Source organism: Anser cygnoides, chromosome 12, assembly GCF_040182565.1.
Source record: "Anser cygnoides isolate HZ-2024a breed goose chromosome 12, Taihu_goose_T2T_genome, whole genome shotgun sequence".
In the NCBI taxonomy this organism is placed as follows: domain Eukaryota; kingdom Metazoa; phylum Chordata; class Aves; order Anseriformes; family Anatidae; genus Anser; species Anser cygnoides.
This window is the reverse complement of record NC_089884.1, coordinates 11936682-11963028: the sequence shown is the minus strand read 5'-3', so window position 1 is coordinate 11963028 and position 26347 is coordinate 11936682. Positions and strand designations below refer to the sequence as shown.

The 26347-nt window shown below is 38.7% G+C and overlaps 1 protein-coding gene across 2 annotated transcripts in view; it reads right to left on the bottom strand.

Moving 5' to 3' along the window:
• Positions 1–26347, bottom strand: part of RSPRY1 (ring finger and SPRY domain containing 1) — a 41176-nt gene that overhangs the window by 1936 nt on the left and 12893 nt on the right. For both annotated transcript variants that reach the window (XM_067004359.1, XM_067004360.1), the window contains exons 3-15: positions 25013–25506; positions 21107–21159; positions 19548–19660; positions 16742–16868; positions 15252–15310; positions 11963–12029; positions 11125–11256; positions 8806–8921; positions 8072–8215; positions 5575–5686; positions 4477–4579; positions 2797–2949; positions 327–431 (exon numbers count right to left, since the gene is read on the bottom strand). In XM_067004359.1, coding sequence (XP_066860460.1) covers positions 327–431; positions 2797–2949; positions 4477–4579; positions 5575–5686; positions 8072–8215; positions 8806–8921; positions 11125–11256; positions 11963–12029; positions 15252–15310; positions 16742–16868; positions 19548–19660; positions 21107–21159; positions 25013–25359 — 1631 coding nt within the window. In that variant the 5' untranslated portion in view covers positions 25360–25506. The remainder of the gene's footprint in view (positions 1–326; positions 432–2796; positions 2950–4476; positions 4580–5574; positions 5687–8071; positions 8216–8805; positions 8922–11124; positions 11257–11962; positions 12030–15251; positions 15311–16741; positions 16869–19547; positions 19661–21106; positions 21160–25012; positions 25507–26347) is intronic.

Below are 26347 nucleotides of genomic sequence, written 5' to 3'. Positions count from 1 at the left end.
CAGTACTCAGCAAATCCTTTGAGATCAAGGAATTGGATAGACAATGCTTATGTGCCTTACACCTGTGTCCCTTGCCCAAGGACAGCATACGCACATAGCCACAGTACTTCTCTAACCCCCGACACACACAGCTGGGGCGTAAACCGGCTTGGGGACAGGGTGGAGAAGAAAGACGGTAAATCTATGTTTAACTGCCATCAGTCACATCCTTAAAAGGATGAGTTATTTCCTTTATGCTAGAGAGTAAATCAAGATAAGCAGGGACTGTATCTGATCTCACTTAAGCTGCACATCAACAACACTTTTTTTTTTTAAATGCTTTTTACCTGTGTCCACACGGCCTGAGTTCTGTGTCTGCTACCTCATCACAGCAAAGTGTGCAGCAGTTCTCTCTGATACTCACTTGCTTCAACAGAGCCAGGCGCCTGTGTCTGCAGAAATAACCATAACCCCCCCCAATTAGTTTGACTCAAAAATGACAGATTCATAACAATTCTGAGTATTGCACCAAGACCAATGCAACACTTATCTGCACTGCTCAGCACTAGTACTGATAATCAACAAAAACTATTCACAAAAGAGACTTAAAACAGATGTTCAGGACAGTCTGACTCCCTGTTCTGGTCTGTCAAAGTGACAAAGAGGGCATTAGATTACTGTTCTTGTTCTCAAGAAGAACAGTTCCATAAAACTGTTTACTAACTGTATTTTTTTAAAGAGTACAGATGAGGAAAATAACACCTATGTATCAGCGAAGCTTGGAAACCCTGTAATGCTGCAACACAGTTTAGAAAAATACAAACTGAAAAAGAAAACCAACAACCCAGTGTGGCAATTGCCACAACAGAAGATGTGACATGCACTCCATTCTCTCCAACATTTGTGTTATACAAAGGAGGCCCTGAATAGTTCAGGTATACAAGCTGTATATATGTATATTCATCGTGTATTTATATGTAAATATATAAAATATGAGCATATGTAAGTATCATATATATGATATACACACATGCTTAGAGTGTATGTGTAAAAAATCATGCTTGTTATTATGAGGAGTGTAAATTTTTGTCAAGCGTGTTTAAAGAAGAAAGAAGTCCACATGACATTGCTCTAATATCACTTTCTGGCCAGAAAACTGGTAGAAATCCCACCTTTGTTGATATATGACATTTCAGATTTGGAATGCATACTAATCAAAACTGGTTAGTGGCAGGGTGAAGTGTCTAGCCCAGACTGTGTCCTGACACTATTAAAATAAATTAAAGCATTAAATCCAATCTAACTCTATAAGTTAATTCCTATGATGGATAACTGGGGTCACTTTGGCCCTTGCTTTTTTCCTACCTGTTTTAAGACCAAAGCAATTTTGTAATTTATGATTAGCTTATAGCTTCCAAACAGTTCAGATTGTGTAAGCTAAGATCATCTCCTCCACACAAAGAGTGTCCAAATTTGAATGGAGCCTTTCAGTGCTATCACATATAGTACTGAAATAAGCTCCAACCCAAGAAGCAAAATTTCTCCAGTCAGACCTCAATAGGAAGCCAGTTTCTCTACTTGTTAAAGATTAGCTCTTGCAGCTATTGCTGAAACACTGCAAGACCAGTGCCAGTGACACCGATGTCAATCACACCTGATCATCAGCTCCTTACAGCACACAGCTAAAAACTACAAAACCCCTCATCTAGAGCATGAAACTAGTAAGATACTAGGTACTGTGAACAAAGGGCTGATCAAGAACGTTAAATTCTTAATCATCTTAATGAACTAAATCAGACTCAAAGGAGCTCCTGGATCAAGCAGTTGTGAATTACTCTGGCTACAAGGAAATGAAAACGTCTTGTAGGTTGGATTTAATTTTCTCTTTGCAAAAACTTAGTATCACGTGCCTCAAGCTTCGACAACATGAGACTCAGATTAACAAGTGATGTAGGTTTTTTTTTTTAAATAAGGTTATTTAAGCACCTAATTCACTGAAAAAAATCAGCTAGATAATCCAAAAACCAATCTCCGAATCTATTATAGCCAGGGGTACCCGCCTCCAACCTAATTAAAAGAAACAAAAGAATGTTTCAACAATATATATATATATATAGCATCAGTCTGGACAGTCATCTTTAGACAAAGTTGGAAATCTGGAATACACTCCATTCTCCTGTTACTGTTTGTGTTCCAGAAAATTTCATTACTGGTGACTTAATCTAGAAAAGTTGTTAGGTTTCATTCCTGCCAGAAATACAGGAAGTTCAGGAAAAAATTACCCAAATCTGTTTTTGTCTGGCTGGAATTATATTTCGGTGGATAAGCGCTTGAAAATTTGAATAACCTTTGTTGATAGTATTCATAAGCATTTCAGATGAAAATTTCGCCCCAAAAGCCTGACAACTTCAAGCCTTACAATCATTCAGTACATTCATGCTGCCAACATCAAATTAGGTCAATTTTAAGTGAGACACCTTTTTTAATTACAACTATGGCTCCTCAACAAACCCAATTGTTCTTACACAGCATGAGGTATGTTTAGTACAAATAGTTTAATGTGCAATAGTAGTTAATTTTAAATTATCCTAATATTGCAAACAATTACTTTAACGTAATGGTGTTTGACTGCTTATCCCCTGCTCTACCTATTAACTTGCACTGAAGCCTATGGTTTAATCCTTTTCTGAAAGACATATGGAGGCGTGACCTCATAAAACAAAGCTTTTGTAAGTACAGCATCAGACTATGCAACTCAGAAGTGAGCTATTTAATTTCTTCATAAGCAAACATTCTCAGACTAGACAGAAGGATTACCTTGGCAAAATGATCTTCTCTTCTGCTGTCAGAAAGGCATAATCATTAAAGGTACTAAATTTCATTGATGGTGGGTACTTGAAAGGTTTTGCCCCAAAGTTGAACTCACATTGTTGGTAAGACATGAAGCTAGCTGCAGCAAAAAAGCCAGATCTGCAATGTAAGGAAAACACATTTTAGGATGACTTAAAGCAATAGTAGACCTTGCCAGACATGGCACTTCTATTACCAGACAAAAAATGCCCTGAAAGAAAGATTGTTTTCTTCAACAGAGATTCACTAAAGCTAGCTGGGAGAAAAACCTCTAACACATCCAGTCTCTGTCACTCATACTTTTGAGTTTAGTTCTCAGCTTTGGAATTTACTGTCAGAATTTATCTGACAATTTACTCCCAGATCAACTAATAAAGGCTGCTTCCTCTACAATTAGGAACAGTTGCACTTACACTACTAAGAGCAAACACATACATCTTAACAGCCCACAGCCTGATCCTCTTTACACTGATCCGCTCAGATCTCTCCTTCAGCACAGTATTTTCCTTCCAAAAAAACTGCTGTTTAGCAGAGTTGCAAAACGCAGCAGCAGCTGTGAGGGACACCTAGATGTCCACCACTCCTTGCTGCTTTATTTGATCAGACACTACTCTGGGGAACTCGTAACACTTGTATGCTAGCTACTTGTATGGAACCTGTACATGACAAATTCAGGTCTGTGAGCTCTTTTAGCACCATGCCCATCTGCTTCTACTTGCCCTTGCAGGATTACCTTGGGCCAGCTGTCTTCATCACAGCCATACAGACACCTTATAAAAACACCAGAGCTATCATCCCTTTCAGTTTTATTTACAGAAAGAACCCAAGCTGGGTAATACCTTAATTTTAAATCATGTAACAAAATCTGTTAAGTGTAATAAATGCCATACTCCACATGAAAAATAGTACTACAAACTGAATAGACAATATATTTTGGAAGACTTAAGCTGTGCTACTATCTTGCTTGTACCTTGAACTTCATTTTGATGAGAAAACATGAGTGAAATCATTACAATACTTTCTGACTGGATATTACTGTACTAATGTTTAATTAAGCTGCATAAAAACCCTCTCTCTCTTAAGTATCACTCCAGCTTACCTTTTCAGAGCTGAAATGCTCACCTTCTCCATGACAGAGCAATTAGCCATGAGCTAATTTTAACAGAGATTGAAAAAAAGTCTAACAGTTTCCAGTAGTAGTGTTAGAGACATCCTCCCACAAATATTCAATACACTACTACAGGATCTGGCCTCATTGCACTGCAACAAGCTCTTACACACTCCTCAGAATTCACAAGGCTGAGGCTTTTATTTTTAAAAAGATCAAAAGTTCCCCAAGCACTACTAGATGTTTGCTCATCTCTGCTACAGCCTTGTTTTACCTCAGTGCTGTTCTAGTTTGACAGTACAACACGTTGGGTTGAACCTACGCTCACATGTTCTAAAGCATTTGGTTTGGACCCTGAAATCCACTTGTAAAATGTTATCCTAGTTACTAAATTTCTAAGCAACTTTCAATTGGGAAGCCTACTTAACGATTGTTTCAGGTAAGCAAATATGAATTTACACTTCAAAGGGGGAACTTTTCACATAATGAAAACTATTATCCGTACAGGTCACTGTCATTCCAAATGAGCACATACTTACATAGCTGATGAAAATACTTGCTTCTCTGCAGGAAGCTGGTTTCCATTTAAATAGAAGATCATTTGCTTTTCTTGCAAGTCTAGCAGAAATCCTATTGTGTCTCCTTACATGCAAAACAAAGATAATTTGAACAGTTCAATTATGTTAAATGACAATAGCTGAGACAGTTATTTTTTAAAGTACCATATATCTCACTCTGAGTTGTCTAAGAAGGAACTGTTTGAAAATGTACAGCAGAAGGAACAGTGCGGTACAGGCAGTAACTAGCAGGAAAAAAACAGGACAATATAATAATTAAAAAATAAGTATTTTAGTCTGCCAGGGCACTAATACTATATAGCTGCAGAAGTACTGCAGAGTATTAGCCAAAGCCAGAAAAAAACGCTGCTTTCCCCACCTGTCTCTAACAATTTTAGATCAGTTGAAGATACCTTCAGAACACATAGTTGCTAAGTTTTTAAAATGCTTGTGCCATGTATTTAAGAAATGTGTTAATTTAGCCAGAAATTGGGAGAAATTTAATAGAAGAGAAGGTACAGTTTACACAAGCGTTGCTTACAGATAGATTCCTACCAAGATTTTAAAGCCAAGATCAAGAACACAGCTTTGCTGTCCAAGTAGTTACCCAAGAATTTAAAGCAAGTTAAGACAATACAACTCCTCCTTAACCTTGATCTCTAAATTAGATTATTTTTTTCCTTCTTTAAAGTAACCGTTTCAACACAGAAAGGATTATTTCAACTCTCTCCTAGTACTACAAATACCAGAAAAAGTCTTATGATAAGGAAGTCCAGCAACTTTAATTGGTGCTACAATTTGTACTCTGCCTATGAAAATAAAAAGCATTTAACTAACAAGACCCTCTTTATACACATGGTGGAAAAAGAGTATGGTGCCTGTTTTGTACCTGTAAACCACTGCAAATTAATATCACGAATTACAGCACAAGCATGATTATTAAGCATTTAGTATCACCAGGATCAGTCATCAAAAATTATTTCATGCCACTAACATACTATGTACTCCAGATGCCTGCAAGAGGTCAAGTCCTGTGCAGAAATCCAGTTAGGATGAAAAGCACAAGAAAGGACCGAATACCTTCTTTCCAACAGGGATGGGAATGTGGTTTACTTCTGGCATTATACCAAATCAGCTGCCGGCAGCCATCATATGCACAGGAATATTCATCGTCCCCGATACCATAACCTTCCTTTAGGAAAAAAAAAAGTGAATTATTTCTGTCTGAAAAGAGCTAAAGTTTATTTTTATTCAGCTATACCATTCTTCCAAGAGCAGGAAGGGTTCCCATCCATATCTTCCCTTGAAAATCATTTTTCAAATGAAGTCTTGACTTCATTTTCACACCAAAAGGAGTTTGTTAGAGACAATATCCCCCCCTCTCGCTCCCTAAAGTATTTCTCAGACTGTACGAGCTCAACTTCTACTGTCTAATAACTTTTGTCCTATATTTAAAGATCACAGGTCTAGTAGCCAAATAATTATGTTAACTTTTTGTAGCTTAGGAAGTCAACAAAAGTACAACTTCTCTCCTATCCTGAAGTCCCAGTATCAGGCTTGCAATAGACAACCACAAGATAATCAAGCATCACCAGACACACAGAGCACAAAGAACAGTCCCACAGACCCTTCACCAGCTGTGTCACATTCTGTCCCTGTCAAGTGACAGCCTCCCTCATTCAGTTATAATCCCGATGGAATTATATGCCATCGGTATTTAGCCACCAGTAAAACAACCGTTGCAACAGAATCATCCAGCTCACATGTAACATCTCCTGTATTCATACCTTGAGCAGGAAGCAGGCAGAAAAACAAACAAACAGTCTCATCTACAGTAATTGGGAAAAATCTTTTAAGCCTCTTAGCATTCTAAAGGCAGACACATTGCCTTTTATTTCAAACAGTTTCCATTGCACTCAACATCAACAATGCCCGTGCCCAGGACAGGTCTGTACGGTTTTTTTGGTTGGTTGTTTTTGTTTGATTGATTTTAAGTTACACCACTAGTAACTCCATGCTAGAAATGTGGGACTGGACTTTGGACATGATGTACATGCATATTATATACCAGCAGAGGACAATCCTATTTATGTGAATAAGAAATGCAGCAAGTACAAACTCACAGGTCTCACAGGTAGATGGTGAACAAAGCTACTCCCCCATTCTCAGGTGTTTCTTGCCACTGATGTTTCCTTTCACCTCCTTGACATATTTCTCTCATACCCCCCCCACCAATATTTACTCATATGTCTGTATTTGGCCTATCTTCATATTAGATTCTGCACTTGACACTTGTAGAATGACTTTCTACAATAATCAGAACTAAGCAGTTTTAACTGCTTAACTCTACATTCAAAATAAGTAAATATATAATGCTTCTCCTAAAGGAGATTCCAAGTGGAAACAGAAAACTATGCAATTGCAACTACGAAGTAGGCCTACGGGTATATTTCTTACTCAAACTCAATCACAACTTAAAATCTCAGCCCTGTATTTCCATTCTAGTCAGTAGTAGTAGGCTAGGTCATACATACTTGTTGTACAGATGTTCTAACCTGTACTTTAATGACAACTTTGGAAGGTTGATAATATGGAAAGCCCTCTCTAAGCTTAAGTATACAAGTTTGCTGGGTAATAATCTCCATGTTTTCTCAATGTTATGCAAATACGGAAGTAAATATGCTACAGCATACTGAGTTTATGACAGCCATATGGAGCTGCCATAAATAGTTAAGGAGAAAGAGGTCCTAGTTATATCTTTACTAACATTAGCAGAGATTATTCTTTGACTACAGGTTTGGACTTCATGTTCACATGGAACATTATGTTTTAAAGCTAGTAAGAGCATAATTAAAAAATAAAGACTAAGAAGAATATTTAGAATTCAGGGTAAGATACTAAGCTAGCTAGATGAGAATGAGAGCAAAGCAAACTATAAATAAGTGTATTTATTTTATATTATCTGAATTCTCTACCTTCTTGCCTTTATTCTATCTTTCTGTAATCCTTATTTTTAATCAAAAAAGCTGCCACATTCCCAAACCGTACCATATTACTTCTACCAACAGATCAAAACATGCCATACTATCCTGAAGTCAACTTAAAGAACTATTTCCTAGGTGAAAGTTAATGTAATATGAATGTATGCTAAATAGGGTAATCAAATGGATGTTTGATGACCAGTGTAAAAATGCATGCATGACAATCTGCTAGTTCCTAGTGAGCAATTTTTTGCTTCACAAAAACACACAGTAACCACTGTTTTTACCTAAAGACTACAGAGTTTCTAAGATGACACTAAGGCACAAGACACGAGTCATTTCTTTGTAGTTTCCAGGCAATGGCAAGTAGATAAGTTGTTGCTGCTAGCAGCTATGCAATACTTGTGTGACCAGTGTCAGCATGTTGCAATAACAACCCAGTCTTTCCTTGTATCTCCATCAGAAAAAGCAGTTTTGCAAACGTACAGAGAAATTGAAGGAAAGAAGTGCCCACTTACTGCCACAGAATAACCAGTGTTGAAAGTAGAGAAATACTAAAGTTACGTTATCAGCTAGATGACATCACATGTACTCACATGATTGAGAAACTTGCTGTCTTTGGTAGCCCATCCTATCTGCATCACTCCCGAAGTAATTACTGTAACTTCATAGTACCAAACTCCAGAATCAACACAGAATGTACATCTAACGCTTTCAAAGGATGAGGCGTCACATCGAGCCTACCAAAACCAAACCAGAAGTTAGTTTTCTACAAAATAATCATTTAAATAAGCTCCTTCCTTTCCTGGACCAAGTTTCTCATGTGTAAGAATACACTAGCACAATTAGGCTAAGGCACCAAGACAGGAAGACCTAAGTCATGGGCTGTTAGCTAACACTTGGTAGGAAGAACTTAAAGGTATTCACTATTACATGGAAATTCATCTACAAAGTAGAGAAACAAAGTAACGTGGGAAGAAAAAACATGGCTGAGACAAGAATCCTGCTGTTATGTACTCCTCAGGATTAGATAGGACAAGAAGTAGGAATTACACTTTGGTGAACAGTTTTAGTTTAAATGAGTGAAAAATGAGCTGACAAGCATCTTCACTTTTCTGAATACAGGCACTACTTTACTATGAACATTTCTACAACAGAAGTCAGCTTGATCAGAGGTTTGTAACATCACTAAGTAAGCTCACTATACAAAGCTGGCAGAGAACTTTGATTAATTCTAGGAAACCGCAGGAGCAAGTAGCCAAAAAAGTAGTTGAAACCCGTTGTTTTCTTCAGACTTTTTTCCAGTCGAAACCATGAAGTGACATCCTACCTCTAATCCATGTGGTGAGATCTTCAGGTATTCACTGACATCATTGCTGTTCAGCATAGCCCTAATGTTGGTCAAATCAACCTTCTCGTATGTGAACTGCCTGCCTTCTTTTAAAACTGCAAAATAAAAGTAATTTGAATCACTGCTGCAGTAAATCTTCATTTTGAATATTTCATATGGGGACAATTGATTGCATTGGGACACAGTTCATTTTTGACATAACTGAATGAAATATTGACATTTTGCCTCCACGAAAACAGTATCACTTCCTATAATACTGTTAGATGTCCTCTAAACATCAGAACATTATCTATACCTCTGACTAGAGCTTCTGCAGTTTAATTACTACTTTTAAGAAACCCACAGGCAAACACAAAGCATCCAAGTTCATACCAAGATGCCACTTTGTCCTGGTTTCAGCTAGGATAGAGTTAATTTTCCTCCTAGTAGCTGGTAGGGTGCTGTGATTGGGATTTAGGATGAGAATAATGTTATCACACTGATTTTTTAAAATTGTTGCAGAGCAGCACTTACACTAAGCCAAGGACATTTCACCTTCTCGCTCTGTCCTGCCAGCGGGCAGGCTGGGGGTGCAGCAGGAGCTGGGAGGGGACAGACCCAGGACAGCTGACCCAAACTGGCCAAAGTTTGTACCATATGGCATCATGCTGAACAATTACATGGGGGGCTGGCTGGGGTGGGGGGACCAGCTGCTCAGGGTAGGTTGGGCATTGGTCAGCGGGTGGTGAGCAATTGCATCGTGCATCACTTGTTTCGTACACATTATTAGTAGTAGTACTATTATCATCATTATTACTTTTTCTTTTCTGTCCTAATAAACTGTCTTTATCTCAACCCACAGGCTTTCATTTCTTTCTGATTCTCTCCCGCATCCCAGAGAGGGAGGGGGAAGGGTGAGTGAACAGCTGCGTGGTGCTTAGCTGCTGGCATGGTTAAACCACAACACACTTGTTTCAGGATTTATCGTTGTATTTGCATATTCATTTGGGCAGAGTTTTCCCAATTCATCATGCGGCAAAGATTTTGGAGGCAGGGGAAGAAGGGGAACAGAAAAACAGTCTTCTACCCTCTCAGTTTCAGGTAGATGGCGAACTTTATCTGAGTCAAAGAAACTCTTTCTCCCTCCTTCCCCTATTCACATGGTGTCAATTGCTGACATACACGTTTATTTACAAATCAGAGATCTTATCTTAGGACCACTTCTTATACCCCAAAATTTGCTACAACACTTAGACATATGTTAACTAAACAACTGACGGTGTCCTACCACATGCTGACTAAAGCTCCGTAAAGCTCAACAAAACTGTTTCCCCAAATTTATCACAGACTGAATCATAGAATGGCTTGGGTTGGAAGGGACCTCAAGGATCATCTAGTTCCAGCCCCCTTCCCACGGGCAGGGATGCCACCCACTAGATCAGGTTGCTCAGGACCTCATCTGACCTGGTCTTGAACACTCCCAGGGGTGGGGCATCCACAGCTGCTCTGGGGAACCTGTGCCAGTGCCTCACCACCCTCTGAGTGAAGAATTTCCTCAGAATCTCTAATTTCAATCTCCCCTCTTTTAGTTTAAAACCATTCCCCCTCGTCCTGTCATTATGGGATTGAGCAAAGAGTCATTCTCCATCTTTTTTTTTTTTTTTTTAGAAGTCCCAAAACACATTAGAAACAATGCTCTTGGAGTTACTGGGCCCTCCAAATCACAACTCAACAAGTGAATTTTATGATTTTTAATCATCCTAAAGGACAGATCTATTGAAGTGATTTGACAAATTACTTCTCATGCTCAATCAGAAGAATATTTTCTTTAAGTGTCTTTAATAATTCTTTGGGACCATGCACTGCTGGCCTAAAATCACAGTAGTGACTGCCACCATGATATCATCAGTAATCCAGCTGTTCCAGAGACAGAGCTAGCACTGTTTAGCTACTTGGCACCTCTGCTGAAATGTAGGTTACAGAAAACATGATTAAAATAAGTAGTTTCATTCCAGTCCCAATTTGCAGAGTACAAGCCACTTCCTTTCACAAAGGCTTTTTGGAAAATTTATTTGGAATATATAATTTGGAAATATATAATAATAATAAATTTGGAATATATAATTTGGAAAATGGAATGGAAAATTTATTTTCCATTCAATTAGTCTGGATATATTCACCTCTTTTTTTGATAGCAGTTACAAATGTAGTTAGGTATATTTATAAAAAGAGCTTATACAGAGCAAAATGCAGAGTACTCCTCTATGTCTCTGGAGAATTTCTTAATATTAAAAGAATCTATCCCTTTGCTATACCTACACAGATTGTCTAAACTCCACTGGGCACAGAATCCAACCTGGCGTTTTAAATAGTCTGGATGATCCGTCCATTTCTCTAGCAAGATCAGTTGGTCACTAATGCAGGATTCAGAAACTGTCATTTTATTTTCACCTGCAATTTAAAAGCAAAAAAGAATAATTGCTATAAACTAACAGTAAGTTTAGTTAAAAAGAGTAACATTGAGTAAATGCAATAGGAAAAAAACAACTTAAAAGCTCAGCATTATAAACAGCATCAAGTTCTTTTCCCAAGCACACATGAAGTTAACTTTGCAATTACATATATAAATTCTTTGCATGGAGTCATACCATTAATAGACAATTAAATCATGTTTGTTCTCAATACACTTTTTTTTCCAGCAAAGGCTGCATGTAACATTAAGTCTTTATGTAGCAATTCCTACATAAAGGCTGCGTTTCAGCAAATCTTAGTGCTTTCTGGGTGGGGGTATCATTAAAGCAATAGATTTTTTTTTCCTGCCTGCAAACGCCCAATCATAGCTGCTCATCTATTTAATATAGATTTCTTTCAGCAACAAAGGCCTTGATGTCTTAAGTCTTTATGCAGCTATTTCTAACTGACGCAGACTGTATTGAGTTTGAGAAAATCTCAAGGTTTTTAAGGGCTAGGGGGTGACAACTACAGCAATAACTATTTCTTCTGCCCTGCAAGTGCACCAACATTTCTCTTCCACATTTTTGTTCCTACCGCTCCAGTCTCCCATGCTCACAACAAATGTGATCAGATGAAACAAATGGCAATCACACAGCAGAAGCCATTCTATTACCATTAAGAGCAGTATCAGGCCAATACTTACTTGTTTGTGCAAACTTCTCCAGTGCTATTAGTGCAAAAAGCATCACTGTCGGATGAGACTGGAAATTCTAAATATGGGCAGAAATAAAATTTATTTAATAAATACATGGCATAGATGGGTACGAAGAGCTATTTTTCACTGAATGGCTATTTTTCACTGAATGTCTTCAGTTGAAATACTCCTCCCCAGGTCATCTAGTCCCTCCCTCCTGTTAACAGCTGGTTCAAATAGGTCAGGCTGCTCAGGGCCTTGTCCTATGAACTTCTGAGTATCTCCAAAGGTTGAGATCCCACAGCCTCACTGCAACACCCTAGTGTAGTATTTGGCCACCGTCATGATGGGATTTTCTTCCTTACATCTCCAGTTTATGTTCCAGCCTGTGCCTTTTACCTCATGTCCAAACATGCACCTTTGAGGAGAGCCTGCCTCCATTTTCTCCACACCCTCTTATTGGACCATTAGACAGCTATAACATCCCCCTTAGCCTCTTTCTCCAGGCTGAAGAAACTCAATTCTCTCGGATAAGATTAGAAAATTGTTTCATTCTATGCTTGTTTTCAGAGTTCTCTACACAAGAAGTCTTCATGTAGCATGGTAATAGGGAGGTTTGTGGGAAAGCATGGAGAGAGAAAGGGACAGGATACTCAGATGTACTTTCATTAAGTAGTTACATTTACTCTATAAGCTAGGAATGCCATCAGACCAAGTACAAAACAGGGTGTGCTAGTTTTCGCTTCACCTTCCAAGAGTTCATAACAAATAGCTTGAAGTCAACCAACCAGGACTATTAGACTGACTCCTCAAAATGGCCATCTTTTCAACTCGCACCAGTGCCAGACCCTAAGCAAGCAACTGACCTAACAAGCGGAATCAGAATTGACTTTAAGTTATTAGCCCTCAGCATTGATTCAAGAGCACTGAATAGAAGCCTGGCATTTCTAGAGCAAAGGGCAGAACCGCTTCTTCAAAAAAGAAGTTCTCAAATTTCTGAAGCCTTGTTCTTCTAACCTAAAATTAAAGAAAAAAGAGAGATGGAGTCTAAGTATAAAGAAATAATCTGAAGTAATTATTGCAGAGGAGAAAAAAGTTTGTACTTAGATAATAAAACAAATATTGATGAAGTTACACGTCAGGTATACTTAGGAGTATAGTTTCCAGTTTGCTCAACAATATATAATGCTTTTTTACAAGTGTTAACTAGAAGTATATAGGCAGGTTGTTTCAAAGTCTGATGAACTTTCAAAAAAATCTTTTTCGAATTACAATGCATCTGCTCTCTTTTGTCACAACTACTACAAGTCTATGGGGCCTGATGACATGCATCCCAGGATCCTCAGGAAACTGGCTGATGGAGTTGCTAGGCCTCTCTCCATCATATTTGAAAAGTCCTGGCAGTCAGGTGAAGTCCCTGATGGATGACTGGAAAAAGGAAAATATCACTCCCATTTTTAAGAAGGGCAGAAAGGAGGATCCAGGGAACTACAGACCGGTGAGCCTCACCTCTATGCCTGGCAAGATCATGGAAAAGATCCTCCTGGAAGCAGCGTTGAGGCACATGCAAGACAAGGAGGTGACTCGAGACAGCCAGCATGGCTTCACCAAGGGTAAATCGTGCCTGACCAATCTGGTGGCCTTCTGTGATGGAGTGAGTGCATCGGCTGACAAAGGAAGACCGACCGATGTCATCTACCTGGACTTCTACAAGTCCTTTGACACGGTCCCACGTGACACGCTGGTCTCCAAAGTGGAGAGAGATGGATTTGATGGGTGGACCATTCAGTGGATAAGAAGTTGGCTCGATGGTCACACCCAGAGAGTGGTGGCCAATGGCTCTATGTCCAAGTGGAGGCCGGTGACAAATGGCGTCCCTCAGGGGTCTGTCCTGGGACCAGTGCTTTTCAGTATCTTCATCAGTGTCACAGAGGATAGGATCGATTGCACCCTCAGCAAGTTTGCAGAGGACAGGGAGCTGAGTGGTGCAGTCAATACAACAGAAAGAAAGGATGCCATTCAAATGGTCCTGGGCAGGCTGGAGAAGTGGGCCCACATGAACCTAATGAGGTTCAACAAGTGCAAGGTGCTGCACCTGGGTTAGGACAATCCCAGAAAGGAAGACAGACTGGAAGAACTCATTGAGAGCAGCCCTGTGGAGAGAGGCTTGGAGGTTCTGGTGGACAAGACATTTGACATCAGCCAGCAGTGCACACTTGCAGCCCAGAAGGCCAACTGCATCCTGGGCTGCATGAAAAGAGGAACAGCCAGCAGGTCGAGGGAGCTGATTGTCCCCCTCTACTCTGCCCTCATCAGGCCCCACTCGGAGTCCTGCATCCAGGTTTGGGGCCCCCACCACAAGAAAGATGTGGGGCTGTTAGAGCGAGTCCAGAGGAGGGCTGCGAAGCTGATCAGAGGGCTGGAGCAACTCTCCTATGAAGAAAGGCTGAGAGCTGGGGATGTTCAGCCTGGAGAAGAGAAGGCTCAGGGAGTCCTCGTGGCCTTTCAATACTTAAAGGGGTCTTATAGAAAGGATGGAGGAAGACTCTTTACTCAGGTAGATAATGATAGCACAAGGAGGAATGGTCTTAAACTAAAAGAGGGGAGACTGAGATTAGACATTAGGAAGAAATACTTCACTGTAAGGGCAGTGGGGCACTGGAACAGGTTGCCCAGAGAATCTGTGGATGCCTCATCCCTGGAGGTGTTTGAGGCCAGGCTAGATGAGACCTCGGCCAACCTGATCTAGTGGGTGGCATCCCTGCTTGTGGCAGGGGGGATGGAAGTGGATGATCTTTAAGGTCCCTTCCAATCCAAGCCATTCCATGATTCTATGAAAATTTCACCTGAATATACACAGAGTTTGTCTATTTTCCTCAATTTGTAAAAGTGCATTCATCACCAGCGATAATTATCTTCCTGCTAAGTTGAGACAATTTGATCAATGTTTCTACTCACATTTAAGTGGATTTTGATGTGATCAGGCAACATGGTAATTGGAGGTAGAAAATGTATAAGCTTGGGCAGCCAGCCCTGTGTCATGACATGCAGCAAAGCCTGGTTATTTTAAATATCTTCTTAAAATTAGAGAATATGAGCAGCAAGGTACCTTATGTTTTTTTGGGGGGAGGATATTTTCATTAGGCCTTTCTGAACTTAAATCTCAACTCTTTGTACATTACCAGTATCCAAACAACTAACTTTTCACAATAATCAGAAAAACCAACAAGCAAAAACATTCTAATTGCTATGTATGGATACCATACAAGATACATACATTAAGATCAAAGACACTTACCAAGCTGTGAAGTAAATATTCTAATATGCCTGGGCTGAGTAAGCCTATACTTGCAGGACCTGTAAAAGTATCACAAATTAAATCCATCCATGGGAACTATCATATATCCATCATTGCACAGAAGTATAATACAGAAGAAATATCATTGTTCCCAAATATTTGCTATACAAATAACTACACTATTACCAAATCACAAACATTTGTTTTACCTGCTATAAACAGAGACACAGTTCTAGCCACACTTAGTTTTTGAAATAAGACTCCATCAACCTCTGCTAAACACTTATGCTCTTTTTTTTTTTTTTTTTAAGAGTCTGGCTCCCCTTTACTTTTTTCTAAAGAGTCTGGCTCCCCTTTACTTCCACAGAGAAAGTGTAAAGACTAGCTCCATTCATCAGTAGTTCAAAATAAGCAAAACTAAGTGTCTAATATAACTTACTTGATAGTTAATCACACAATTTGCAACAGCACCGTGGCAAGCTGCCAATTAAGAAAATTGTCCTGAAATACTGCTTGTTTAATCAAAAGAGTTACAATGGAATCAAACTCTAATATCTTTGAACTCTAAGAAACTGCAGTGGGCTGCATCATGACATTAACAAGTTTTCTGTGTGAGCTACTGCAATGAGGTAAGTTCCAAGATCACTAAAAAAAAAGAGTGGGTATTAGATCTCATTTCGACTTACTATAACAAGAAGGTGGAAGTATTACAGCATAAAATGTTTCCTGTCCTTGTTCTTTGCTTTGACAGAAATACTAAAATTATGTTTTTAAGAACCATTAGGTGATACTGAACAGTCACTTTTTCTTCGTTTCCTTTTCCTGTCCATTATCAGAAGAGGAGCTAAAAACTACATAGAAAGATGACCATCAGCAGGAAGGAAATGTAATCATCAGTTTCCAGCACAGTACTAGAAAGTGACAGGGCGTAAAGTGTTCTATATGAAAAGTCACCTTAAAACAACATTGCTGGGATTCTAAGTAACAGCAGTGAATCTTTTCAGCTAACTACAATGAGACAACACATGCTTAGCAGCAAGAGCATTTTTTTTTTCTTCCATCTTTCTACACTGCCTCTAAGACTAGTCAATGGGCAGGAGTATTAAATCAGTAAATAACTGTGTTCACAGCAATTCTCAAAGGGCCAGACTAGATCTTGAAAAAAGACCAATTACCAGTGCTAAACCATATACTGTAAGCATAAGTGTCGATCTACAAACATATGCATTTCAAATTGCTAACCAAACATCAAAATTATCTTTTCAACTACCTGGGACTGTAAATGGCTCATTCAGACCCAAACTAGTGACTGATGGCTGAATCTGAACGTTTTAATTAAGGAGTAGAATTGGTCACATCTGTCAGACAAGATATCCCCCCACATGCAGAACATTATTCAGTTCTAAAAAAACATTTCTGAAATACTCTGCACCATGGGTGCTAAAGCAATAGGCACTCAGCAAGCTTTCAGAATAATCCCATGACTTTACCTGCCAACTTCTCTGCTAAACATCCCAGTACTGCAGTTGTATTCCGATGTTTGGCAGGGTGACAAGCATCCTGACAAGCAGCAGCTCCACTTAAGTTTAATATTTCAGTTAGCTTTTGCAATGCATCCTGAAAAAGAAAAATGAAATCTTTTCAACATCACTGACACACAGTTTTCCCCAATATACTACAAATTATTTTTTACAATATATTACTAAAATCACCATCACATTAGAGGCAACAAAAGATGTTATCTAAGATAAAAATATAATAAAGATAGGATGAGAAGTTCAATATTCCCAAGAGTTGTAACTTTAAAATTGCCACCAGATTGTTGGCCATTCAAGTTGTTGGATCAACAACTATAGGATACTTTTGGACATATATGAGCTCCTATAGCAAGAGGATTTTGGTATTATTTATCTTTGCTTAGTATTCATTCAGCAGCTATGGCAATATTGCTACCTAATCAGTTTTAAGTGCCCTAAAACTCACTCCTTTTCCTGAAAAAAAAATTCAGGACTAAAGAGACCAGCCAAAAAAAAGCCAGCCCACAACCCCATCATCAATTTAGGATACTGTCAGTTTCACAAGATGTCATAAACAGTATCCTTCAGAACATAAATGTCTTTCTATAGTCCTCTAGTCACACTAAGCAATAACAATGAAGGTGACAAATTTAAAATGCCATGCTTTGACTTGCTTCATTCAGACAGCATGGTATGGATAAAATTCAAGATAGGTCTAGATCACAACCCTCATTTTCAGGGTAGGTAGGAGTTTATCTAGAGCCAAGTTATCCTATAGAGAACCCTGCCCCCCCAGATGTTCAAATTTGTTCAAATTCCCCTCAACTTTCCAGACTTCATGAAAATTTCAGCTGATTCAGATATAAACTGCATAATCTCAGGCTATGATATAATTAAAATAGTACTCCTCATATTGAAGTCGTCAGAAGGCCATTTGAAGAAAGAAACAGTACTGCCAAAGTTGGATGCTTACATGCTTTGTGAGCTGTGTTCTGATCCACGCTTAAATCAATTTTCTTCACTAGACTGATTTGTACAGTGATAACAGAAAAGTAGTTATTTTCCCCAAAAGAAAAGCCACAAAAACAGAAGTGATGAACAGGACTGACACTAAGTGGAAAGAAGGCTAAAAAAAAGGATGACTGAGCTAGAGACTCAGAATGGAAAAGCCTAACTAAAATTAGATTCTTGACATACCCTGTACTGCTTTTAGCCACTATTAGAACTTTCACAGAGATCAACTATTTTGAGTTAAATAAAGACTTTAGACTAAACAGCTTACTGTGCTGCCATTTTAATGCTATACACTTTACAGCCTACTGTAGCAAAATAAAATGGAAAATAGCATGCTACTGTTCTCTAGCTGTAGCAGAAGTTGGGCACTGACTTAAACTTACTCTGAATAGGCAAAAAGTGAACAGAGACTTTACTAGGCTGCACGTGACCTGCAGATCCTACAACTGTTACTCCCTGCACTTCATTGTGCTGTAAAGAGATTGCACAAGAAAAAGGTCTGAGTAACCCCAGGAGGCATCTTATTCCCTCTGTCTTAAGGTCAGCTATTTCATAGCAAAGTCCTTTAAGTACATAAATAAAAGTGATGTGGCTTTTGAAATACAGATCAGATGATTAACAAGTACATTGTACAGCTGAAAAAAGTCATATAGAGCACTTAGTGGTCTCCATTTCCTAATTTATTTTTCAAACCAGGCAAAATTTCTAGTCATATTTTGTTTTCAGTAATCATTTCACTGCCTATGACAGCAATTATACAATATTTAACGTGTACATAAGTCTCAGATTACTTTCCCCAATAACCTATAGGAAAAAAGTTTTTGAAGACTAGAGTTTCACTAACTCTCCAGCCACTCACATGTTTATGCAAGACAAAAGCTATCACTTTATATCCGTAACAATGCAAACTGAAAACTAGAAGTGGAAGCATAAGTAGTAGATTAAGCAATGAAAGCTGTAATGTCATCACCAGTTTCAGATGAAATGAGATAGTAGCGAGCATTTAAGGAAAGTCAAGTTCTCTGTAAAATAATCATGTTCAATGGTTAGCACCTTGAATCACTCATTAAAGTACGTGTACCAGCAAAGTATGAAGACCTCGGATCATCTTTCCATCCAAAGCCAGTTCAGTGATCAAATCTACCAAACCATATCTAAAACTTTTTACTTAACTGCTGTATTAGTTAATGAGGTTAACTTATTTCAATACAGTAACATTTTCTGGTATCAATACCAATTCTATCAAGAGCCATAATTTACCTCCACCAGAATTCTGGTTGAGGTCTTGAGTTGGGTGAGTTGCACCTACCACAACATAGTTAAAATGTCATTTAACATCAGATACCCACTTACGTTGTGTTCACTGCACACAGCAGGGAAGGAATAACTAAACAGTGACTTGTACATACGCATCTTTCAGAACTTGAGTAAAAACAGCAGAACTTCTCCTGCTTTTGCAGCATCCATATGCACTTATTGTACAGTACGCATACCACATGGCAGGAGAGGAGAGCAAAGAAAGCAGCCAAGGACCAAATGCCTTTTGCTTTTCCCTTGGGACCACTGCCTTTCAATTTTCCTCTACACTGCTTCTAGCATTAAATACCAATTAGGTAACAAGCCACCACAAATTACTCAAAGTAACAAGTTACACCCATTTTCTGTCTTGTATCACTGATTAAACCCGCCCAGAAGCTATCATGGGAGTGGCAACCATGAGTAACTGAAATTCAGTTGCAGATAAACACATACTGCTTCGTCTTACTTTTGTTGGCAACGGACATTCATCAAGTAGTAGCGTTATAACAGCTGGTCCCAGTGGATCTTCTAGTGGAATAACTCTAATTAAAGATTGGACAACTTCCAACCAGCCTTCATCTGTCAACCACAAAACAGAAGTAACATTTAGAATTAACACTGCAATTCTAAAGTGTTCAATATACATCAGCAAATATAAATTTAAGTTTTCAATCATTAAAATTACCCAGTGATTTTACAGGAACTAGGAAAAAATGCTTTACATTTTACATCAATTTCTTAGTTTGCAGTAGCTTAGAAGTTTAATTTCAAGGGGAGAAAAAAGTTTACAGCAGCTTGGGCAATAGTATACAGCTTTATTGTTTGGAGAACAGTCCTGCCCAAGCCAGAGCATACTTCACTTCCCACAAAAATTAGGAAGAAACACTCATGACCACTACGGACAAGCACTTTACTCCTGTGTAGTAACTCAGGAGTTCAGTGTGCAACATCAACTTTAAGCGTTGAACGCTGCACTCATGATGACACTGAAAAGATACTCCTGGACAGGAGAAAGAGCATCCTTCCTGAATTCCCTCAAGTAACACAAGACCTTGAAGAAACTGCATTAGCTTGTCCTATGCTTGGACTTCCAATGAAAATCTGATTTCAAACTGAACAGCTCTCACAGTTTAATGAGTAGACAGGGCCTCCTACTTACATGCAAACTGTTGTTTACTTGCAGATGTTAAACTACTTAACTACTAAAAAAGTAAACAGATTTGGGTTTACAAGAAAAAAGTTGCATTAGGAGTAAAATCAGAGAGAACTGAGTCTGCATCTGCATATAAGCGAGTGAGGTTACAAGAGACTTAGTGTTCCCTTCCACAAGGACAAGTAAATGCAAAACAAAGTATTGAAGTTTGTTAGCACATTACCCCAAAAAACTTTTTACTTAATTGCTGTAATAGTTAATGAGGTTAACTTATTTTAATACAGTAACATTTTCTTGTACCAATACCAATTCTATTAAGAGCCACCAGAATTCTGGTGGAGGTCTTGAGTTGGGTGAGTTGCACCTACCATAACAGAGGTAAAGCAACCCTCATATGGACACAGCTTGGCTTGCAGAAGAACTTGGGTACGGACTTTGAACAAATATATCAATAAAATGGAGGTCTAAGGACAGTAAAAACCCTAGACAAGAAGTATGTACTATTAAAGCATGTACTATTTGGCAACACCGAAACCAAGGGTTTAAACCATGTCTACATATATGGGCTGGTTCTGCCCTAATGCAAACACATTCTTTGTGGCTTGTGGTTTAATGCTATTACAGTGTGCTTGGGAGCCAGTTGGCTGCTTCTGAAGAGCTCATGTAGGAAGTGTAACGGAGTTCAAAAAACTCAGAAACCATCAGCTCAGTGAATCTTCAGAAGGACAGAGTTACATTTTGGAGTCTGAGTCCCCAGAGCTACAGCAAATTGATAAAATACATGCTAGCAGTACAATTATTTTGGAAAGAAAACAGTGCTGTTTTTTTCCTTTGGAGTCACAACTGAAATGCCCAACACAGTGCCTCGATACCTGTTTCTGCCATTTCATGCAACGTGATCATTGAATAAGGAGGCTCCTGGTCACTGAAAGAGATATTACACAGGTCAAAATTTATGCACAACCATCAATGTAATACACAGACAGAAAATGAATCCAGTAAAAGTTTAACAAAGAGAAAGTTACATAGGCAGCAAAGTGCTAATACTATTTTCAGATCCAAAACAAAGATGGGATTTAAGCTTTTTTCTGGCTTAAAGTCAACATCCGCCTATCTACAATAGCTGATATATGAAATTGTTATCCATACTCAAATGCCTAAAAGCTAGACATAATGCTTAGACTTACTGCTATTCATCAGCAAAGTTCCTCAGAATATGTAACAAGAGACCATTTCAGAGGTCACAAAGCGTACCAAGAACAGTGTACAAGGGAGACACCATAAACATACTTTTTCCAGAAACATTGCTGACTTTTCCCCCTAAACTGAAAAGCATGCCATCTAGCAGCATCATACACTACAAACTCATTAACAAGAGCAGTAGGAAATCCTTAAAACAGTTTAACAGAGGACATTTAACGCAATTCCTTTTGCAACATAGCAAAAAAAAAAGAAATAAAAATCTATTAGATTAGTTCCTCAATTTGGTTTGCCGGAGCAGGGGCAAGAACCTATTGCCAGGTCCTCTTATTTGAGCAGGAACTGTTACTAAAATAAGTACCTAATGCAAAGTCTCCAAAACTCTATTCACTAGGTATCTCCAGTACCAGAAAGGTTTGTGCAGCAGCATATCCTAAACGCTTTGCTCAGTGCTACTTAAGCATTATGAACTAATCCCAAGCTCAGAATGATACATTCCACAATCAATTTATTACATGCCTTTGAAATGAAACTAGAAATGCTAAACACTGATAAATTTTAGAAAGTTTCAACACAGGTTAATTATACAGGTAACAAAGCTACCTACTTTGGAGGAATTAATTACAGAAAAATCTCAGGTTTGACTGATTATAGGATAAAAACGCATGCTTTTCTTACCAAAACCTCTTAACATTCTCTAGTCATTATTTCCACAAGAAAACGCAAATGTGAAACTTTACACTTTTATATTGCTCTAACATTTGAAACAATTTTTTTTTCTCCCCCCAAGCATCTCTTCACCTTCCATCTGGAAACTTATCTCACCAGCAGGAAAAAGTAGTGCAATGATGCAAACCAAATTATCTCAAGAAAAACAGTTAAGACTTTAAAGAAAGAAAAAAAACACCACAGACTGCAAGCAAAGGCTGTGATAAACAGAATGACGTTTTTATCAGCAAGGTTTCCTGGTTCTCTTATGCATAGCAGGTGTTAACAGTACTAGCACTGAGCAAAGGAGTCTTGTTCACTTGCCATTTTAACCACTGAATTCCTAAACGTCCCTTCGAGCACCCACCTTCCTCATATTTGGAAGCAAAACAAAAGTAATTTTGCCAATATTTCAATTTGTGAAGCAGCACTTGGGGTAGACTCCAAAAATTAGTATTTATTCTTTTGAGGCTAGGAAATGAAATTTCACTCCTTTACCTCTAGAGGGGAGATCTCTAGACAAGAGGAACAAAAAGCAGTCACCATATACTTTGGTCCAGAGTGTTTTTCTTTTTTAATCCCAAGCAATAAACAAGGAAAGCAATGGTTCATTGTAGATCACAGTACAACAACTTAATCTACTATTTATCTCAAAACATCCCCATGTATTATTTTCACTAAAGAATTAAAAATAAGAAAAAGGTTTTTGCCTTCCATTCTCCAGACTCGTATCTTTGTCTCTTTACATCTGTCTTATCACACTGAAGTCTGTATTTCCAACTTACTGTTACTGACATGTTTCCATTTTAATTTAATTTATCTGGGCATGGTTTTTGACATGAAATTTGTCATTTTCCCTACCATCTCCTTCTGTTTCAACTTTAGTGTTTCCAAAAAAAAATAATCCAGCTCTAGGAGGAACAGGTGATAATGGAACATATTTATCCCTACAGACTCACACAGAAAAACAAAGTTTCCAGAAATGGATCCCTCCTCCCTCCCCACACTGTTTCTTCCTATTAACCTAAAAAGGGCCATGATTATCTTGAGGTCTCACAGGAAGGTTCCTTAAGCTTTTTTCAGGAACATTTAGATAATCTGTCTCATGAAGAGGCTCCCCCATTCTTCACAGCCATAGGTCTTTGTCATACAGAAGAGAGTCTGCAAGACCTTGTACTATTTGGCTGTGTTGTAAGACCAGACGTGTCTTATCAACAGCCTTAATATTAAGCAAGGGTAACCAATATACCACTATAGCCATGTGGTGCTTGCGAGATAGCACCTGGAGTACTGTGCCCATTTTTGGGCTCCCCAGTATGAAAAAGGCATTGCTATAACAGAGCGTGTCTAGCAGAGGGCTGCTGTGATGGTTAAGAACATGGTATACAAGCAGAAGACTTATTTAAACCATTAAGAGGGTCAGGGTACACTTGAACAGGGACCCAAAGAAGGGTAGAAAATGGAGATTTTCTGGAAACATTCAGTGCTTGAAGTGGCCTGAGTTGCCTGCTCTAACTGGAGCTGGGTTTTAAGCAGGAGGCTGGAGTAGCTGAACTTCTGGAGTCCCTTCCAACCTACATGATTATGAGTCTAGATGAAGTATTTCACTGAGTTAATATATAAAAAAGCCATATCTTCAAGAATTTGTAAGAAATAGGACTCTAGGATCAGTGACATAACTATGCTTATTATTGTTCAATATCAAAGCAAAGTGCTTACAAGATTATAGAATTGTTTGCAAGACCAACAGAATCAACTATGCACAAAAATGCTGTGAAACAGCTTAAGGAGATGAACTTAGCTGAAAGAGAAAGGCATGTGGAATTAGGAAAAGGTTTTCAAAGTTTTTGCACAATTTTAACTTAATGGTTTGAAGACAGACCCCAACAATAAGATAAAAAATAAAATAAAATAAACCCCAACCACTCACAACCAAAATCCCAAAACATACACAACCCCTCTTAAAGTTTTCAGGAAAAAAGTCCTGGTATTTTCATTTAAAGCATTTTACAACAGGAAGGCAAGGCAAACTCCTCCTCTGCAGGCATATTCAAGGAGACAGGTATATGAATCATGGCTCATTTTGTCCTGAGCCTCATCCAACTTAAATTCAACCCCATTACAAAGCTACAAAACTGTTTTTCTTTCTGTTGTAGTCTTTCTGGTTTCTAACCTGCACCTAACCCAAAAACGACGAGCTACCTTAGTCCTTCACTTCTGAGGTCCTTTTATAGCGGTCTGTAAAAAGCAATGCAAAAGAAAAAACAACACTAAAAGAAGGATCTATCCATAAATATCCCACATGCCCTCAGTGGATGCTTTGAGCATGCAAAGAATGCAGTACTGGGATCATAAGCTGAACAGTCACAATGTGCAGTCTTTAAGAAGTAATAGACTTACAGCCAGAAAGAAAACCTCAGTCTGTTTATGCAAACTAACAAAGATCAAAGCTCTCAGTTTTGCTTAACCATTTCCAAAGTAGTAAATACAGCCTGAAAGCAGAAACTTTGCTTAACAATCAATTTTTAGGACGTAAGTTCTCAAGCTCTGGAAGATTCTTTGCTTCCTAAGCTGTATATCTATGCCAGGCAAGCAATACTGAGCCCACTCCTCATCCCATCTGGGTGTAGGCCCGCACAGGAACTGTGAGAAAGCTCCTCAGCTCCTGCAAGAGTCTGAACCTGGACGCTCAGGAGCTACGTCTATTACCTAGGAAAGGTGCTGCTCTCCTAAGCCTCCAGTTGGAAACACGCTGCTGCTTCAGGGAGGGCCAGGTGCAGATCGGTGAGAGGATGGAGTCACAGTTTGAGAGAAGACAAGAACATTGTATTTTTCATTCATGTTGAATTATTCCTTGAGGTGGTACTTACTTATCTACTAACGTCCGAATTACAGCCAGTGTGTCAAGTACTAGCCCATCCACATTCTGTTTTTTCCTTCTTGGTTCATGAGGCCCTCGACCCCTCCTAGGTGGCCGGACAGGGTCCCTTGGGTGGCTTCTTGCTTCAGGTACACGTACTCTACTGCTCTCTGTTTGTCGATTCTGAGATTCCACGTTGTCTTCTGCTCCACTGTCATCACGGCAAACACACGAGTTTCCCATATTGCAAGCCCCCAAAGCTCCCAGTAAACAGGGAACGTGGTGCTCTAGAGTCAACAGTAAACCTTGAAAAAGGCTTCTGCTAGCATAGAACACAAGGAAAGCAACTACAATCATCTAGAAAGTTTTAAGAGTAATGTTTGTGTGATCCTGTGAATTGTGTTTGCATTATATGCGTTGCTATCAGCTGGAATGAATGGGAAGTTGGAGGCTTAGTTTCCGATATAATTGGTTAAAATACACATTGGTCATCCAGAAGGAGGTCTGAAAAAGCAAACCCAAAACAAGAGTCAGTGTTACTACTTCTAATAAGTAGTAGAGTTCTCATATTAGTAAACAGAACTAGTCTTGGTGTACTTAGGAAAATACCTTAAAAACATACTGTTTGCATCTGAAGTCTTCTGGGGTAGGGAAAAAGGATGGATGAGGAAGAGCAGGAAGTTCACTGGTTAAGTAGCCCACTCCCTCTGCCCCCTTCGTTTTTTATACAACCTGTTATTTTCCATTTTTTTTTTTTTGGCTACAGAGGTGCAGCTTTGTCCTTAAGCCTAGTGCACCACCACCCTTTAAGTATTAACAAACCAGTTTCATTTTCTCTTTACTGTCTATAGAGACATACTGTTCAGACCACTCAACTAAAGGCTGCACATTTAAGAATCTCATTTCATACCAGCAATATTCAACGTAATTTCCAGACAGATTCTACAAGATAGATGAAGTTCTACAGAACTAAACATATAGTTGTGGCCTATCACAACAAAATACAGATTTAGCAGTGAACCAAGTGTTTAGTTCATCTGTGCATAAACATTTTTTCAGAACGTGCTTACATCAATTGGATCCTCACCCAAAGATGCACCATGTACTGACCCCAAAGTATAAGTATTATAAGCACCATTTTAATGCCTACAAATCAGATTTGTAAAGGGGTGTTTTCTGTGCAAGTTGGATGATTTTTGAGTTCTAGCACGAAGTCAGTCTTCCATTTTTGAGAATCAAGAATAATTCAGTCATTCTTGCGTTTTTAATTCAAAAGGTTTGGATAGAATACAGGCCCAGTAGTAACTAGGATTGTAGTACAGTCCCTACACATCACTGAATCAAG